This window comes from Rattus norvegicus, chromosome 6 (genome assembly GCF_036323735.1).
Source record: "Rattus norvegicus strain BN/NHsdMcwi chromosome 6, GRCr8, whole genome shotgun sequence".
In the NCBI taxonomy this organism is placed as follows: domain Eukaryota; kingdom Metazoa; phylum Chordata; class Mammalia; order Rodentia; family Muridae; genus Rattus; species Rattus norvegicus.
Window position 1 is genome coordinate 126566109 of NC_086024.1, and position 20770 is coordinate 126586878.

Consider the following 20770-nt stretch of genomic DNA (forward strand, 5'->3'; position numbering starts at 1 on the left):
TTTTGACAAAGGAGCCAAAACCATCCAATGGAAATAAGATAGCATTTTCAGCAAATGGTGCTGGTTCAACTGGAGTTCAACATGTAGAAGAATGTAGATCGATCCATTCTTATCACCCTGTACAAAGCTTAAGTCCAAGTGGATCAAGGACCTCCACATCAAACCAGATACACACAAACTAATAGAACAAAAAGTGGGGAAGCATCTCGAACACATGGGCACTGGAGAAATTTTCCTGAACAAAACACCAATGGCTTATGCTCTAAGATCAAGAATCGACAAATGGGATCCCATAAAACTGCAAAGCTTCTATAAGGCAAAGACACTGTTGTTAAGACAAAACAGCAACCAACAGATTGGGGAAAGATCTTTACCAATCCTACAACTGATAGAGGGCTTATATCCAAAATATATAAAGAACTCACAAAGTTAGTCCACAGGGAGACAAATAACCCTATTAAAAAATGAGGTTCAGAGCGAAACAAAGAATTCACAGATGTGGAATGCTGAATGGCTCAGAAGCACCTAAAGAAATGTTCAACATCTTTAGTCATAAGGGAAATGAAAATCAAAACAACCCTGAGATTCCACCTCACACCAGTCACAATGGCTAAGATCAAAATCCCCAGTGACAGCAGATGCTGACGAGGATGTGGAGAAAGAGGAACACTCCTCCATTGTTGGTGGGATTGCAGACTGGTACAACCATTCTGAAAATCAGTCTGGAGGTTCCTCAGAAAATTGGACATTGAACTACCTGAGGACCCAGCTATACCACTCTTGGGCATATATCCAAAAGATGCCCCAAGATATAACAAAGACACATGCTCCACTATGTTCATAGCAGCCTTATTTATAATTGCCAGAAGCTGGAAAGAACCCAGATGCCCTTCAACAGAGGAATGGATACAGAAAAATGTGGTACATCTACACAATGGAATACTACTCAGCTATCAAAAACAATGACTTTATGAAATTCCTAGGCAAATGGTTGGAACTGGAAAATATCATCCTGAGTGAGGTAACCCAATCACAGAAAAACACACATGGTGTGCACTCATTGATAAGTGGATATTAGCCCAAATGCTTGAATTGCCCTAGATGCACAGAACACATGAAACTCAAGACGGATGACTAAAATGTGAACACTTCACTCCTTCTTTAAAAGAGGAACAAGAATACCCTTTGGAGGGAATAGGGAGGCAAAGTTCAGAACAGAGGCAGAAGGAACACCCATTCAGAGCCTGCCCCACATGTGGCCCATACATAGACAGCCATCCAATTAGACAAGATGGATGAAGCAAAGAAGTGCAGGCAGACAGGAGCCGGATGTAGATCGCTCCTGAGAGACACAGCCAGAATACAGCAAATACATAGGCGAATGCCAGCAGCAAACCACTGAACTGAGAATGGGACCCCCGTTGAAAGATTTAGAGAAAGGAGTGAAAGAGCTTGAAGGTGCTTGAGACCCCATATGAACAACAATGCCAAGCAACCAGAGCTTCCAGGGACTAAGCCACTACCCAAAGACTATACATAGACTGACCCTGGGCTCCAACTGCATAGGTAGCAATGAATGGCCTAGTAAGAGCACCAGTGGAAGGGGAAGCCCTTGGTCCTGCCCAAGACTGAACCCCCAGTGAACAGGACTGTTGGGGGAGGGTGGTATTGGGGGAAGGATGGGGAGGGGAACACCCATATAGAAGGGGAGGGGAAGGGCTAGGGGATGTTGGTCTGGAAACCGGGAAAAGGAATAATAATTCAAACGTAAATAAAAACAGGAAAGACAAAAAAAAAAAAGAATTACACCAGACTTCTCACCAGAGACCATGATAGACAGAAGATCCTGGACAGATGTCATACAGACCCTAAAAGAACACAAATGCCAGCACAAGTTACTGCATCCAGCAAAACTCTCAATTAACACAGATGGAGAAGCCAAGATATTCCATGACAAAACCAACTTTACACAATATCTTTCTACAAATCCAGCCCTACAAAGGATAATAGATGGAAAACTCTAACACAAGGAGGGAAATACACCCCAGAAGAACAACAATGCCAACCAACCAGTGCTCCCAGGGACTAAACCACTACCCAAAGACTGCACATGGACAGACCCATGGCTCCAGCTGCATATGTAGCAGAGAATGGCCTTGTTGGGCACCAGTGGAAGGAGAAGCCCTTGGTCCTGCCAACGTTGGACCCCCCAGTGTAGGGGAATGTCGGATATGGAGGAAGAGGGTGGATGGGGAGGGGAACATCTTTATAGAAGAAGGGGAGAGGGATGGGATCAGGGGCTTATGTCCTGGAAATTGGGAAGCGAATAACATTTGAAATGTAAATTAAAAAAATATCCAATAAAAGAAAAATAAAAAATAAATTTAAAAATGTAACAAATAAGAGAAGTGTGAAAAATTTAAACACAAAGACCTACTTACATTGGAACCTTCTTTGGCTGAAGATTTGAAATGTATTGGTTTGGATAATGTTAAAATTCCTTTTATAGAAATTGTAGGAGTATCTCCATAACTAGAGGGCCAACTTATATCTCTGCACTTTAGAAAAATGAAAACATAAGTTAAGTTTTTACAAAAGACTCTGACAATACAAATATATAATATATTTATTGAATTAATAAGTTTTCTGAGGCAAGGTCTCTTTACAGAGTCCTAGTTGTTTTGGAACTCACAATGTAGACCAGGCTAGCCTTAGAGATCTACCTGCTTTGGCCTCCAGAGTGCTGTGATTAGAGGTATGAGCCACCATGCCCTACTGAGTTATTTTTAGTTTATTTTTTAATAAATTTTAGAATGCTAAAATTTTACACTCCATCCATATTAACATTTTGACATTTTCCTTCATGACATTTTCATATATACTTTGTCTTAGTTGATCACTCTTCCTCTATTCCTCTCCTGGTCATGTCTCTCATTTTTTCCCAATTGTCCCCTTCTAGCTTTCAAGTAACAACTATTACATTATCTTCCCTAACCCCCTTCCTTAAAAACTCTTTTCATAACAAATAATGAAAAATGAATACATAAAATCCATCTACTTTATCTTTCTCTTTCTAATTTCCTGACTTATGTACATATAAGTACAAATTTAAAATTAAAAGCAGGGTCAACATATGAAAGATAACATGTAATACTCTTATGAGTCTTACTTATCTCACTTGTTAATTTCCAGATCTATCCATTTTCCTGAAACATTTACAATTTAATTTATATAGCTAAATATAATTCCATTGTGTATATGTACCATATTTTCATTATCAATTCATATGTTATGGCCATCTAGACTGATTTAATTTTCTTCCATTATAGCTAGTAAAACAATAAACATGAATGTACAAGTGAATCTGCAGTAAGGTTTATAGACCTTAGGGTATATGCTGAGGAATGGTGTCCTAAGGTTTATAGACCTTAGGGTATATGCTGAGGAATGGTGTCCTAAGGTTTATAGACCTTTGGGTCTATGCTAAGGAATGGTGTCCTACAGTAATTTTCTTTTTGGGGGGGTGGGGGTGGGTTTGGGAGAGTCTGTTTCAAGGTTTGGTTGTGGTTTGTTCATTGTTTAGTTTTGGTTTTCTTTTGTTATTTAGACATTTCCACAATGATTTCCATAGTGGTTACACCAGTTTACTTCCCCACAAAGGGTTCATTTACCTAACGTCCTCATCAGTATTTGCTGTCATTTTTCTTTTGATGATAACCATTCTGACTTGGATAAGATAGGATCTCAAAGAAGTTTTAATTTGCATTTGCCTGATGGCTAAGGATACTAAACATTCTTTTTGTTATTAAAGTCTTTAATTTTAATACTTAGGTCAATATATATATATACATATATATATACATATATATCTACATACAAACACATATATATTAAATATTGAATGAATTGTGTATGTATATATATATATATTATTTGCCCAGTACATGTAGTTTTGATCAAGATATATACATAGAAACACATATCTACTCTCCATTATAAAGGATGTAGTATCAGAAGAAACCCACTACCAACTCATTGGCCACTCCAACCAGGGCAACAGAGGTAGAACTGCATCTCTCTGCTTCTACAAATCCAGTCCCTCTACAGTATTATCTTAGAATATATTGTCCTTTTGTATTTTTCCTTTCAAGGGTTATCTGTTCAGTTCTTAGTTCATTTGCTTGGCAGTATGGGGAATTTTTGTTTCATGTTTTCAGTTCTTTATCTATTCTAGATATTAACTCCTTGTCTAAAGTATAACTAGCAAAGATTTTCTCCCATTTTGTAGGCTGTCCATTAACTCTGCTGATAGTTTCCTTGCTGTTCAGAAATTGTTAAATTTCATGAAATTTGGGGTTGGGGATTTAGCTCAGCAGTAGAGCGCTTGCCTAGCGAGCACAAGGCCCTAGGTTCGGTCCCCAGCTCCGAAAAAAAGAAAAGAAAAAAATTTCATGAAATTTGTTAATCTCTAGGTTAGAAAGCCTTGTTAATTTCCTATACTTTAGAGTCTAATTATAACTTTTTTTCTACCTATGCCTGTATCTTGAAGTGCTTTTCCTGTTTTCTTCTAGCAGTTTCAGTGTTAAACACTTTATTAAACACTCTTTTCTACAAAATATAATAGAATCCTGAATTTTGAATATAGCTACTGACCCTTTTTCAGAAGGAAGCCACACTAGATACTTGTAGGTTATAAGATATAACTTAATTGAATGAATATAAAGGAATGAATATAAAATAAATGAATAATTTTTATATTCAACTATATAAAAATATAAACATTCAATTTTATAATAAAAATCAGCATTAACTATGCTAATTTACCTGCAAAATTGTGATCCAAATCTGCTCTGCTGAAGAATTATAAAACAATTTCACATTCAATCTCCCCAAGTCTCGTTCATCTCCTGACAGGGTAATTGTATCTGAATTATAAAGAACATGGAATAAAAACTCAAGGCAACCTTTTTATCTAAATAACCTTTGATTTAAACCAATTTTAAAAGCACAAATAAATGTTTTGGATTTTTGAGATAAGATCTTACTATGTCCCTGGCTGTCCTAGAACTCACTCTATAGACAAGGCTGGCCTTGAACTCACAGAGATCTGCCTGCCTCTCACTCCCGAGTACTGAAATTAAAGAAATGTGCCACCATTCCGGGCAAATTTTGATTCTTTTTTAAGTTTCCAATGTAGTAAGATAAAGATCATACTTTTGTGTTTTTTAGTAAAGTATTAGAAATAAAATACTCTAAGAATGCATATAGTTTAGGAATGTAACAGAATTGCAATGTGAGGAATTAAGTTAAAACTCTGCAAAGAGAACTTATCAGGTCTATGTACTTCTGAAAGTTCCTTAATCCATGTACTTTAAATCATAAATAAAAGATATATAACAGTATACTTTGAAAAATATATTTATTATGCAATTAAGAAATACCCAAGTTAATAAAGATGGAGAAAAATATATTTATTTCTGCATGAACACTAAGCCAGCGGCAATTTGATCTCAAGTTGTGATAATACTGTCAACATTGGTAAAATAAGCAGCACACAAAATATATTGCACACTTTTTTCTTTATCCAATTATAACACTGGCAAGCTATTACTAAGTAGAAATAACCTGCTGAGCAGCATAAATAGGATACTGCATTCCTTACCCAGGCTTCTGTTACTGCCCTGAGAATTTTTTCTTGAAGAAGAACTACTAGGCACACTGGAAAATGAGTCATGTCTCTGCAATAACAATAACAATAGTAACAATATACTTAAGTCAGAAACTGAATATCAAACTTTCAAAACTTCCAGACTTATGCCCCAATAAACACCATGACATCAAACTCCAGGTTAGTCACTTTGTCAGTGTTATTGGTCTGAATTTCCCATGCTTGTAGGAGAGAAACAAACTTGTAGCGTGTATTGAGAAATACCTTAGTAGGTAACATTAGAAAACCTTTAGTATTTTGGGTTTGGTCTTAATTTCTGTATTACATACATTACTGGAAATGTTCAGTAACCTATTAAAGTGTAAAATAGTATTGTCATAGCATAATCTCTCTAGACCAGGAGCATCTGCTTTGTGCAAACCATACAAATAAAAATTCAGAGACCATCAGAGAAGTACTGAAACAAAAATTCTAAGGATGAATGAAGCCTTGACCGTTCCTATTTAACAAAAACATAAAACAATTCAGATGAGTGTAAAAAAGCATGCTAATTAATATGAAGCATTAGTTGGGGTACACTGTGTGAAGGTGTGTCTCTGTATATTCAATTGTTAATTCTGTACTAGCAGAGAGCTAATGGCCCATCACAGGGCTCCATTTTGTAAATATTCATTCTTCCTTACCTACCTAAGGCATTCTAGAATTGTATCTGATTGGCTTCAATAAAGATCTGATGGCCAATAGCTGGACAGGAAGTGGAAAGTGGATCTTCTGGGCAGAGAGACTCTGGGAGAAGAAATCAGAGGTGGAGGTACCAGCTGACATGGAGGGAGACAGATGGACAAGAGCTGGGCAGAGAAGTACACCTGTCTATGTGGTGGGATATAGTGCCAAGATTAGTCTGAATAGAGTACTCTGTAGACTGCTCAGCAAAAGGCTTAGGCTTTAAAATATTAATCAGCCTCTGTGTCCTTATTTATATTGCTGGTGGGTCTGAGGTAGCCCTGCTATGAGAATTAAGTATTTAAAAATTAAATGATAGAGTTATTAGGGCTAATTGGTAATGACTGCACATTTTATAAAACATGCCTTCAACACTAACTTAAAAAGAAATCTATAAGTATATATAAAAAGATGTTCAGTGTATTCTTACTCTGTTTTACAGGAGGAGAGATGACTTGTCTTTAAACTTTTCTTTTCTCTAGTGCTATTTACCTTTTTGATGCTGTTCATACATAGTTTTATTACTATGTGGCCCAGGCTGACCTCATATTCTTAACTGATGCTCCTGCTTCAGCTTTCTAAATGCTGGGATTACAAATGCAAGGAATCATTTCTGATCTATTTCCTAATGTCAAATACAACTTAGCTAAACTAAAAACAAAACATTTAATCTATCAAAGGATGCTATATTGGTTTTAATAAAACTTAAAGTCCCAAATCCCATGGGAAATAGATCCGAAAACCCAGGAGTACAGACATCCAGAGACCGCAGGACAGACTGCCACCTCTGCACACCTCTGCCCACATCCCTGGTCCAAGGGGAAACTGCACAGTGCCTCTAGACACAGGGATATAGGAACAGACAGCCGCTGGTACCCATGGTTCTTTCTAGTCTGCGCCCAGGACCAAACTGATCCGGCCAAACAGCTCCCTGCACCTGAGTCCCATTGGTGAGAGAGCTGGACCCTCAGAAGTATAGATACTCCTGAGAAGTCAGAGGAGACTACCCTCTGCCCTCATTCCAGACCCAAGAGGGAATCGCCTAGTGTCAACTGTGCTCCCTGAGTGCAAGGACTTAGGAGCAATCAGGGACAGGACCTTTGATTCCTGCCCATGTCTAGACCTGGAAGACAGTTTCCAGGAGCACCAACACACCTGAAAACAAAGCACCTGTTCTCAGAAAAGGCTGAAAGAAAACAGGAAAACGGTTCTACAGGAGTGCTGACACAGAGGCCTAAAGCAGGATCAAGTCACTCTCAAAAACAGCAAGAAAAGCAAACACCAGAGACAACCCAATAGCTAGAGGCAAGCACAGGAACCTATGCAACAGAAACCAAGACTACTTGGCATCTTCAGAACCCAGTTCTATCACCAAAGAAAATACTGAATATCTAAAAACACCAGAGAAGCAAGATTTAGATTTAAAATCAATTTTTTTAATAATGATGGAAGAATTTAAGAAAGACATAGAGAACTCCCTTAAAGAAATGCAGGAACACACAGTAAACAAGTAGAAGCCCTTAAAGAGGAAACACAAAAATCCCTGAAAGAATTGCAGGAAAACAATCAAACGGTGAATGAATTGAAAATGGAAATAGAAACAATAAAAAAGCACAAAGGGAGACAACCCTGGATATAGAAAGCCTAAGGCAGAGACAAGGAGTAGTAGATATAAGCTTCCCCAACAGAAATACAAGAGACAGAAGAAAGAATCTCAGGGGCAAATGATTCCATAGAAAACATCGACACAACTGTCAAAGATAATATAAAATGCAAAAAGCTCCTAGCCCAAAACATACAGGAAATCCAAGACACAATGAGAAGATCAAACCTAAGGATAATAGGTATAGAATGAAGGGAAGATTCCCAACTTAAAGGGTCAGTAAATATATTCAACAAAATTATAGAAGAAAACTTCCCTAACCTAAAGAAAGAAATGCCCATAAGCATACAAGAAGATTACAGAACTCCAAACAGATTGGACCAGAAGAGAAATTCCCCCATCACATAATAGTTAAAACACCAAATGCACAAAACAAAGAATATTAAAAGCAGTGAGAGGAAAAGGTCAAGTGACATATAAAGGTAGACCTATAAGAATTACACCAGGCCTTTCACCAGAGACTATAAAAGCCAGAAGATCCTGGACTGATGTCATACAGACCCTAAAAGAACACAAATGACAGCACACGTTACTGTATTCAGCAAAACTCTCAATTAAGATAGATGAAGAAACCAAGATATTCCAAGACAAAACCAAATTTACACAATATCTTTCTACAAATCCAGTCCTACAGAGGATAATAATAGATGGAAAACTCCAACACAAGGAGAGAAACTATACCATACAGAGAGCAAGAATATAATTTCCTTGCAATGAAAACAAAAGAGAGACAAACAAACATAATTCCACCTCTAACAACAAAAATACCAGGAAGCAACAATCAATTTCCTTAATCTCTACCAACATCAACGGACTGAATTCACCAATAAAAAGACATAGACTAACAGTCTGGATATGTAAAGAGGAGCTAGCATTTTGCTGCCTATAGGAAACACACCTCAGAGACAAAGACAGACACTACCTCAGAGTAAATGGCTGGAAAAAAATTTTCCAAGCAAATAACCCGAAGAAACAAGCTGGAGTTGCCATTCTAATATCAAATAAAATTGACTTTGAACCAAAAGTCATTAAAAAAAGATAAGGAAGGACAATTCATTTTCATCAAAGGAAAAATCCACCAAGATGAACTCTCAATACTAAATATCTCTGCTCCAGGAGAGAGAGACCCAACCGCCTGGTCAGGTGGGCACTCCTGAGGCTGCAGAGCGGAAGAGACCACCAACACTGCTCACCCCTGCCCACATCCCTGGCCCAAGAGGAAACTGTATAAGGCCTCTGGGCTCCCGTGGGGGAGGGCCCAGGAGCAGCAGGACCCCTGCCAGAGACACCGCAGGAACCTGAAAGAAACAGACCGGATAAACAGTTCTCTGCACCCAAATCCCGTGGGAGGGAGAGCTAAACCTTCAGAGAGGCAGACAAGCCTGGGAAACCAGAAGAGACTGCTCCCTGCACACACATCTCGGACGCCAGAGGAAAAAGCCAAAGACCATCTGGAACCCTGGTGCACTGAAGCTCCCGGAAGGGGCGGCACAGGTCTTCCTGGTTGCTGCCGCTGCAGAGAGCCCCTGGACAGCACCCCACGAGCAAACCTGAGCCTCGGGACCACAGGTAAGACCAAATTTTCTGCTGCAAGAAAGCTGCCTGGTGAACTCAAGACACAGGCCCACAGGAACAGCTGAAGACCTGTAGAGAGGAAAAACTACACGCCCGAAAGCAGAACACTCTGTCCCCATAACTGACTGAAAGAGAGGAAAACAGGTCTACAGCACTCCTGACACACAGGCTTATAGGACAGTCTAGCCACTGTCAGAAATAGCAGAACAAAGTAACACTAGAGATAATCTGATGGCGAGAGGCAAGCGCAGGAACCCAAGCAACAGAAACCAAGACTACATGCCATCATCGGAGCCCAATTCTCCCACCAAAACAAACATGGAATATCCAAACACACCAGAAAAGCAAGATCTAGTTTCAAAATCATATTTAATCATGATGCTGGAGGACTTCAGGAAAGACCTGAACACACTTAGGGAAGCACAGGAAAACATTAATAAACAAGTAAAAGCCTACAGAGAGGAATCGCAAAAATCCCTGAAAGAATTCCAGGAAAACACAATCAAACAGTTGAAGGAATTAAAAATGGAAATAGAAGCAATCAAGAAAGAACACATGGAAACAACCCTGGATATAGAAAACCAAAAGAAGAGACAAGGAGCTGTAGATACAAGCTTCACCAACAGAATACAAGAGATGGAAGAGAGAATCTCAGGAGCAGAAGATTCCATAGAAATCATTGACTCAACTGTCAAAGATAATGTAAAGCGGAAAAGGCTACTGGTCCAAAACATACAGGAAATCCAGGATTCAATGAGAAGATCAAACCTAAGGATAATAGGTATAGAAGAGAGTGAAGACTCCCAGCTCAAAGGACCAGTAAATATCTTCAACAAAATCATAGAAGAAAACTTCCCTAACCTAAAAAAAGAGATACCCATAGACATACAGGAAGCCTACAGAACTCCAAATAGATTGGACCAGAAAAGAAACACCTCCCGTCACATAATTGTCAAAACACCAAACGCACAAAATAAAGAAAGAATATTAAAAGCAGTAAGGGAAAAAGGTCAAGTAACATATAAAGGGAGACCTATCAGAATCACACCAGACTTCTCGCCAGAAACTATGAAGGCCAGAAGATCCTGGACTGATGTTATACAGACCCTAAGAGAACACAAATGCCAGCCCAGATTACTGTATCCAGCAAAACTCTCAATTAACATTGATGGAGAAACCAAGATATTCCATGACAAAACCAAATTTACACAATATCTTTCTACAAATCCAGCACTACAAAGGATAATAAATGGTAAAGCCCAACATAAGGAGGCAAGCTATACCCTAGAAGAAGCAAGAAACTAATCGTCTTGGCAACAAAACAAAGAGAATGAAAGCACACAAACATAACCTCACATCAAATATGAATATAACGGGAAGCAATAATCACTATTACTTAATATCTCTCAATATCAATGGCCTCAACTCCCCAATAAAAAGACATAGATTAACAAACTGGATACGCAACGAGGACCCTGCATTCTGCTGCCTACAGGAAACACACATCAGAGACAAAGACAGACACTACCTCAGAGTGAAAGGCTGGAAAACAACTTTCCAAGCAAATGGTCAGAAGAAGCAAGCTGGAGTAGCCATTCTAATATCAAATAAAATCAATTTCCAACTAAAAGTCATCAAAAAAGATAAGGAAGGACACTTCATATTCATCAAAGGAAAAATCAACCAAGATGAACTCTCAATCCTAAATATCTATGCCCCAAATACAAGGGCACCTACATACGTAAAAGAAACCTTACTAAAGCTCAAAACACACATTGCACCTCACACAATAATAGTGGGAGATTTCAACACCCCACTCTCATCAATGGACAGATCATGGAAACAGAAATTAAACGGTGATGTAGACAGACTAAGAGAAGTCATAAGCCAAATGGACTTAACGGATATTTATAGAACATTCTATCCTAAAGCAAAAGGATATACCTTCTTCTAAGCTCCTCATGGTACTTTCTCCAAAATTGACCATATAATTGGTCAAAAAACAGGCCTCAACAGGTACAGAAAGATAGAAATAATCCCATGCGTGCTATCGGACCACCACGGCCTAAAACTGGTCTTCAATAACAATAAGGGAAGAATGCCCACATATACGTGGAAATTGAACAATGCTCTACTCAATGATAACCTGGTCAAGGAAGAAATAAAGAAAGAAATTAAAAACTTTTTAGAATTTAATGAAAATGAAGATACAACATACTCAAACTTATGGGACACAATGAAAGCTGTGCTAAGAGGAAAACTCATAGCGCTGAGTGCCTGCAGAAAGAAACAGGAAAGAGCATATGTCAGCAGCTTGAAGGCACACCTAAAAGCTCTAGAACAAAAAGAAGCAAATACACCCAGGAGGAGTAGAAGGCAGGAAATAATCAAACTCAGAGCTGAAATCAACCAAGTAGAAACAAAAAGGACCATAGAAAGAATCAACAGAACCAAAAGTTGGTTCTTTGAGAAAATCAACAAGATAGATAAACCCTTAGCCAGACTAACGAGAGGACACAGAGTGTGTGTCCAAATTAACAAAATCAGAAATGAAAAGGGAGACATAACTACAGATTCGGAGGAAATTCAAAAAATCATCAGATCTTACTATAAAAACCTATATTCAACAAAATTTGAAAATCTTCAGGAAATGGACAATTTCCTAGACAGATACCAGGTATCGAAGTTAAATCAGGAACAGATAAACCAGTTAAACAACCCCATAACTCCTAAGGAAATAGAAGCAGTCATTAAAGGTCTCCCAACCAAAAAGAGCCCAGGTCCAGACGGGTTTAGTGCAGAATTCTATCAAACCTTCATAGAAGACCTCATACCAATATTATCCAAACAATTCCACAAAATTGAAACAGATGGAGCCCTACCGAATTCCTTCTACGAAGCCACAATTACTCTTATACCTAAACCACACAAAGACACAACAAAGAAAGAGAACTTCAGACCAATTTCCCTTATGAATATCGACGCAAAAATACTCAATAAAATTCTGGCAAACCGAATTCAAGAGCACATCAAAACAATCATCCACCATGATCAAGTAGGCTTCATCCCAGGCATGCAGGGATGGTTTAATATACGGAAAACCATCAACGTGATCCATTATATAAACAAACTGAAAGAACAGAACCACATGATCATTTCATTAGATGCTGAGAAAGCATTTGACAAAATTCAACACCCCTTCATGATAAAAGTCCTGGAAAGAATAGGAATTCAAGGCCCATACCTAAACATAGTAAAAGCCATATACAGCAAACCAGTTGCTAACATTAAACTAAATGGAGAGAAACTTGAAGCAATCCCACTAAAATCAGGGACTAGACAAGGCTGCCCACTCTCTCCCTACTTATTCAATATAGTTCTTGAAGTTCTAGCCAGAGCAATCAGACAACAAAAGGAGATCAAAGGGATACAGATCGGAAAAGAAGAGGTCAAAATATCACTATTTGCAGATGACATGATAGTATATTTAAGTGATCCCAAAAGTTCCACCAGAGAACTACTAAAGCTGATAAACAACTTCAGCAAAGTGGCTGGGTATAAAATTAACTCAAATAAATCAGTTGCCTTCCTCTATACAAAAGAGAAAGAAGCCGAGAAAGAAATTAGGGAAACGACACCCTTCATAATAGACCCAAATAATATAAAGTACCTCGGTGTGACTTTAACCAAGCAAGTAAAAGATCTGTACAATAAGAACTTCAAGACACTGAGGAAAGAAATTGAAGAAGACCTCAGAAGATGGAAAGATCTCCCATGCTCATGGATTGGCAGGATTAATATGGTAAAAATGGCCATTTTACCAAAAGCAATCTACAGATTCAATGCAATCCCCATCAAAATACCAATCCAATTCTTCAAAGAGTTAGACAGAACAATTTGCAAATTCATCTGGAATAACAAAAAACCCAGGATAGCTAAAGCTATCCTCAACAATAAAAGGACTTCAGGGGGAATCACTATCCCTGAACTCAAGCAGTATTACAGAGCAATAGTGATAAAAACTGCATGGTATTGGTACAGAGACAGACAGATAGACCAATGGAATAGAATTGAAGACCCAGAAATGAACCCACACACCTATGGTCACTTGATTTTTGACAAAGGAGCCAAAACCATCCAATGGAAAAAAGATAGCATTTTCAGCAAATGGTGCTGGTTCAACTGGAGGGCAACATGTAGAAGAATGCAGATCGATCCATCCTTATCACCCTGTACAAAGCTTAAGTCCAAGTGGATCAAGGACCTCCACATCAAACCAGACACACTCAAACTAATAGAAGAAAAACTAGGGAAGGATCTGGAACACATGGGCACTGGAAAAAATTTCCTGAACAAAACACCAATGGCTTATGCTCTAAGATCAAGAATCGACAAATGGGATCTCATAAAACTGCAAAGCTTCTGTAAGGCAAAGGACACTGTGGTTAGGACAAAACGGCAACCAACAGATTGAGAAAAGATCTTTACCAATCCTACAACAGATAGAGGCCTTATTTCCAAAATATACAAAGAACTCAAGAAGTTAGACCGCAGGGAAACAAATAACCCTATTAAAAAATGGGGTTCAGAGCTAAACAAAGAATTCACAGCTGAGGAATGCCGAATGGCTGAGAAACACCTAAAGAAATGTTCAACATCTTTAGTCATAAGGGAAATGCAAATCAAAACAACCCTGAGATTTCACCTCACACCAGTGCGATTGGCTAAGATCAAAAACTCAGGTGACAGCAGATGCTGGCGAGGATGTGGAGAAAGAGGAACACTCCTCCATTGTTGGTGGGATTGCAGACTGGTAAAACCATTCTGGAAATCAGTCTGGAGGTTCCTCAGAAAATTGGACATTGAACTGCCTGAGGATCCAGCTATACCTCTCTTGGGCATATACCCAAAAGATGCCTCAACATATAAAAGAGACACGTACTCCACTATGTTCATCGCAGCCTTATTTATAATAGCCAGAAACTGGAAAGAACCCAGATGCCCTTCAACAGAGGAATGGATACAGAAAATGTGGTACATCTACACAATGGAATATTACTCAGCTATCAAAAACAACGAGTTTATGAAATTCGTAGGCAAATGGTTGGAACTGGAAAATATCATCCTGAGTGAGCTAACCCAATCACAGAAAGACATACATGGTATGCACTCATTGATAAGTGGCTATTAGCCCAAATGCTTGAATTACCCTAGATCCCTAGAACAAACGAAACTCAAGACGGATGATCAAAATGTGAATGCTTCACTCCTTCTTTAAATGAGGAAAAAGAATACCCTTGGCAGGGAAGGGAGAGGCAAAGATTAAAACAGAGACTGAAGGAACACCCATTCAGAGCCTGCCCCACATGTGGCCCATACATATACAGCCACCCAATTAGACAAGATGGATGAAGCAAAGAAGTGCAGACCGACAGGAGCCGGATGTAGATCGCTCCTGAGAGACACAGCCAGAATACAGCAAATATAGAGGCGAATGCCAGCAGCAAACCACTGAACTGAGAATAGGTCCCCTATTGAAGGAATCAGAGAAAGAACTGGAAGAGCTTGAAGGGGCTCGAGACCCCAAAAGTACAACAATGCCAAGCAACCAGAGCTTCCAGGGACTAAGCCACTACCTAAAGACTATACATGGACTGACCCTGGACTCTGACCCCATAGGTAGCAATGAATATCCTAGTAAGAGCACCAGTGGAAGGGGAAGCCCTGGGTCCTGCTAAGACTGAACCCCCAGTGAACTAGTCTATGGGGGGAGGGCGGCAATGGGGGGAGGGTTGGGAGGGGAACACCCATAAGGAAGGGGAGGGGGGAGGGGGATGTTTGCCCGGAAACCGGGAAAGGGAATAACACTCGAAATGTATATAAGAAATACTCAAGTTAATAAAAAAAATATATATATCTCTGCTCCAAATGCAAGGGCACCTGTATACATAACAGAAACCTTACTAAAGCTCAAAGCACACATTGCACCTCACACAATAATAGTAGGAGATTTCAACATACCACTCTCATCAATGGACAGATCATTGAAACAGAGGTTAAACAAAGATATAGAGAAACTAACTGAAGTTATGAACCAAATGGATTTAACAGATATTTATAGAACATTCCATCCTAAATCAAAAGGATATACCTTCTTCTCAGCACCTTATGGAATATTCTCCAAAACAGATCATATAATCAGTCACAAAACAGGTCTCAACAGATACAGGAAGATAGAAATAATCCCATGCATCCTATCAGATCACCACGCACTAAGACTGATCTTCAATAACAACAATAATGGCAGAAAGCCCAATTATACATGGAAGTTGAGCAATGCTCTACTCAATGATAACCTGGTCAAGAAAGAAATAAAGAAAGAAACTAAAGACTTCTTACAATTGAATAAAAATGAAGATACATTCTCAAACTTATGGGACACAATGAAAGCAGTACTAAGATGAAAACTCATAGCGCTGAGTGCCTGCAAAAAGAAACAGGAGAGAGCATATGTCAGCAGCTTGACAGCACACCTAAAATATCTAGAACAAAAAGAAGCAAATATACCCAAGAGGAGTAGAAGGCAGGAAATAATCAAACACAGGGCTGAAATCAACCAAGTAGAAATGAAAAAGACTACACAAAGAATCAACAAAACCAGGAGCTGGTTCTTTGAGGAAATGAACAAGATAGATAAACCCTTAGCCAGACTAACCAGAGGACACAGAGTGTATATCCAAATTAAGAAACAGAATCTGAAGAAATTTTAAAAAATCATCAGATCCTCCTACAAAAGCCTATATTCAACAAAACTGGAAAATCTGCAGGAAATTGACAATTTCCTAGACAGATACCAGGTACCAAAGTTAAATCAGGAACAGATAAACCATCTAAACAACCCCTAACTCCTAAAGAAATAGAAGCAGTCATTAAAAGTCTCCCAACCAAAAAGACCTCAGATCCAGATGGGTTCAGTGCAGAATTCTATCAGACCTTCATAGAAGACCTCATACCAATACTGTCCAAATTATTCCACAAAATTGAACCAGACGGACCACTACCTAATCCTTCTATGAAGCCAAAATTACTCTTCTAGAAAAACGACAAAAAGACCCAACAAAGAAGGAGAACTTCAGATCGGTGGAATAGAATTGAAGACCCAGAAATGAACCCACACACCTATGGTCACTTGAGTTTTGACAAAGGAGCCAAAACCATCCAATGGAAAAAAGATAGCATTTTCAACAAATGGTGCTGGTTCAACTGGAGGTCAGTATGTAGAAAAATGCAGATTGATCCAAACTTATCACCCTGTACAAAGCTTAAGTCCAAGTGGATCAAGGACCTCCACATCAAACCAGATACACTCAAACTAATAGAAGAAAAAGTGGGTAAGAATCTCGAACACATGGGCAGTGGAGAAAATTTCCTGAATAAAACACCAATGGCTTATGCTCTAAGATCAAGAATCGACAAATGGGCTCTCTCCTCCAGCCGAGCAAGATGCCCAAAGGAAAGAAGGCCAAGGGGAAGAAGGTGGCCCCGGCCCCCGCCGTAATCAAGAAACAAGAGGCCAAAAAGGTGGTCAATCCTTTGTTTGAGAAAAGGCCTAAGAACTTCGGCATTGGGCAGGACATCCAGCCAAAAGAGATCTCACACGCTTCATCAAATGGCCCTGCTACATCAGGCTGCAGCGGCAAAGAGCCATCCTCTATAAGTGGCTCAAAGTACCTCCTGCCATCAACGAGTTCACCCAGGCCCTGGACAGGCAAACAGCGACTCAGCTGCTTAAGCTTGCCCACAAGTACAGGCCAGAGACAAAGCAGGAGAAGCAGCAGAGGCTGCTGGCCCGCGCTGAGAAGAAAGCTGCTGGCAAAGGGGACGTCCCAACTAAGAGACCACCTGTCCTCCAAGCAGAGGTCAATACAGTCACCCCTTTGGTGGAGAACAAGGAGGCTCAGCTGGTGGTGATTGCCCATGATATAGACACCATTGAGCTGGTGGTTTTCCTGCCTGCCCTGTGTTGAAAGATGGGGGTGCCCTATACCCAAAAGATGCCCCAACATATAAAAAAGACACGTGCTCCACTATGTTCATCGCAGCCTTATTTATAATAGCCAGAACCCAGATGCCCTTCAACAGAAGAATGGATACAGAAAATGTGGTACATCTACACAATGGAATATTACTCAGCTATCAAAAACAACGGCTTTATGAAATTCGTAGGCAAATGGTTGGAACTGGAAAATATCATCCTGAGTGAGCTAACCCAATCACAGAAAGACATACATGGTATGCACTCACTAATAAGTGGCTATTAGCCCAAATGCTTGAATTACCCTAGATGCCTAGAACAAACGAAACTCAAGACGGATGATCAAAATGTGAATGCTTCACTCCTCCTCTAAAAGGGGAACAAGAATACCCTTGGCAGGGAAGAGAGAGGCAAAGATTAAAACAGACACAGAAGGAACACCCATTCAGAGCCTGCCCCACATGTGGCCCATACATATACAGCCACCCAATTAGACAAGATGGATGAAGCAAAGAAGTGCAGACAGACAGGAGCCAGATGTAGATCGCTCCTGAGAGACACAGCCAGAATACAGCAAATACAGAGGCGAATGCCAGCAGCAAACCACTGAACTGAGAAAACTGAGAATAGGACCCCCATTGAAGGAATCAGAGAAAGAACTGGAAGAGCTTGAAGGGGCTCGAGACCCCATATGTACAACAATGCCAAGCAACCAGAGCTTCCAGGGACTAAGCCACTACCTAAAGACTATACATGGACTGACCCTGGACTCTGACCTCATAGGTAGCAATGAATATCCTAGTAAGAGCACCAGTGTAAGGGGAAGCCCTGGGTCCTGCTAAGACTGAACCCCCAGTGAACTAAACTGTTGGGGGGAGGGTGGCAATGGGGGGAGGGTCGGGAGGGGAACACATATAAGGAAGGGGAGGGGGGAGGGGGATGTTTGCCCGGAAACCAAAGAATTATTATTAAGTATTAAATAAATTTTTAAAAAAATGTCGAAAAAAAAAAAGATGGGAGTGCCCTACTGCATCATCAAGGGGAAGGCCAGGCTGGGGCGCCTGGTCCACAGGAAGACATGCACCACTGTTGCCTTCACACAGGTGAACTTGGAAGACAAGGGTGCTCTGGCTAAGCTGGCAGAAGCTATTAGGACCAATTATAACGACAGATATGACGAGATCCACTGCCACTGGGGAGGCAACATCCTGGGTCCTAAGTCTGTGGCTCGCATTGCCAAGCTGGAAAAGGCAAAGGCTAAAGAACTCGCCACTAAGCTGGGTTAAATGTACACTTACGTTTTCTGTACATAAATATAATTACAAAGTTAAAAAAAAAGAATCGACAAATGGGATCTCATAAAACTGCAAAGCTTCTGTAAGGCAAAAGACACTGTTGTTAGGACAAAACAGCAACCAACAGATTGGGGAAATCTGTTTATCAATCCTGCAACTGATAGAGGGCTTATATCCAAAATATACAAAGAACTCAGTAAGTCAGACTGCAGGGAGACAAATAATCCTATTTAAAAATGGGGTTCAGAGCTAAACAAAGAATTCACAGCTGGGCTGGAGAGATGGCTCAGCAGTTAAGAGCACCCGACTACTCTTTCAGAGGTCCTGAGTTCAATTCCCAGCAACCACATGGTGGCTCACAACCATCTGTAAAGAGATCCGATGCCCTCTTCTGGTGTATCTGAAGACAGCTACAGTGTACTTATATATAATAAATGAATAAATCTATTTTTTTAAAAAAAGAATTCACAGCTGAGGAATGCTGAATGGCTGAGAAACACCTAAAGAAATGTTCAACATCTTTAGTCATAAGGGAAATGCAAATCAAAACAACCTTGAGATTCCACCTCACACCAGTGAGAATGGCTAAGATCAAAAACTCAGGTGACAAAAGATGCTGGCGAGGATGTGGAGAAAGAGGAACACTCCTCCATTGTTGGTGGAATTGCAGACTGGTTCTACCATTCTGGAAATCAGTCTGGAGGTTCCTCAGAAAATTGGACATTGAACTACCTGAGGACCCAGCTATACCTCTCTTGGGCATATACCCAAACGATGCCCCAACATATAACAAAGACTCCACTATGTTCATAGCAGCCTTATTTATAATAGCCAGAAGCTGGAAGGAACTCAGATGCCCTTCAACAGAATGGATACAGAAAATGTGGTACATCTACACAATGGAATACTACTCAGCTATCAAAAACAATGATTTCATGAAATTCATAGGCAAATGGAATGAACTAGAAAATATCATCCTGAGTGAGGTTACTCAATCACAGAAAAACACACTTGGTTTGCACTCATTGATAAGTGGATATTAGCCAAAAAGCTCAAATTACCCAAGATGCAATCCACAGGCCACAAAAAGCTCAAGAAGAAGGATGACCAAAATGCAAATGCCCCCACTCCTTCTTAAAAAGGGGGAAATATCCATAGGAGGGGATATTCAAGCAAATTTTAGAGCAGCGACTCAAGGAATGGCTATTCAGAGCATTGCCCACATGTGGCCCATATATATACAGCCACCAAAACTAGATAGGATTGATGAAGCTAAAAAACACATGCTGTGAAAGGGATCGGATATTGATCTCTTCTGACAGACACATCCAGAGCACATCCAATACAGTGGTTAATGCTAACAGCAAACCACTGAACTTAGAACAGGACCCCCTGGGGGAATTAGAGGAAGTTTTAAAAGAGTTGAAGGAGCTTGCAACCCCATAAAAACAACAACGCCAACCAACCAGAGCTTCCATGGACTAAACCACTACCAAAAGACTACATGTGGACTGACCCGGGCTCCAACTGCATATGTAGCAGAGAATAACCTTGTTGGGGGCACCAGTGGAAGGCAAAGCCCTTGGTCCTGCCAAGGTTAGGCCCCCAGTCCAGGCGAATATGGGGGAGAAGGGACAGTAAGAGGAATGGATGGGGGGAATACCCGTATGGGGGAGGGGGAAGGGATGAGGGCTTATGAACAGGAAACCAGGAAAGCGAATATATTTGAAATGCAAGTAAAGAAATATATCTAATATAAATAAATAAATAAAACTTAGAGTCTTACACCTCAATAGAAATACTAATTCTTG

At 39.9% G+C, this 20770-nt stretch overlaps 1 protein-coding gene across 20 annotated transcripts in view; it reads right to left on the minus strand.

Annotated features, from left to right (window-relative positions):
- Positions 1 to 20770, minus strand: part of Tc2n (tandem C2 domains, nuclear) — a 96158-nt gene that overhangs the window by 40103 nt on the left and 35285 nt on the right. For 18 of the 20 annotated variants that reach the window (XM_039112744.2, XM_063262331.1, XM_039112750.2 and 15 more), the window contains 3 exons: positions 5663 to 5738; positions 4825 to 4925; positions 2442 to 2558 (listed from right to left, as the gene is read on the minus strand). The exons of 1 other annotated variant lie outside the window; for it this stretch is intronic. In XM_039112744.2, coding sequence (XP_038968672.1) covers positions 2442 to 2558; positions 4825 to 4925; positions 5663 to 5738 — 294 coding nt within the window. Of the gene's footprint in view, positions 1 to 2441; positions 2559 to 4824; positions 4926 to 5662; positions 5739 to 6883; positions 6977 to 20770 lie in introns of all 20 variants that reach the window. One more of the 20 variants, XM_039112754.2, reaches the window with a different exon arrangement.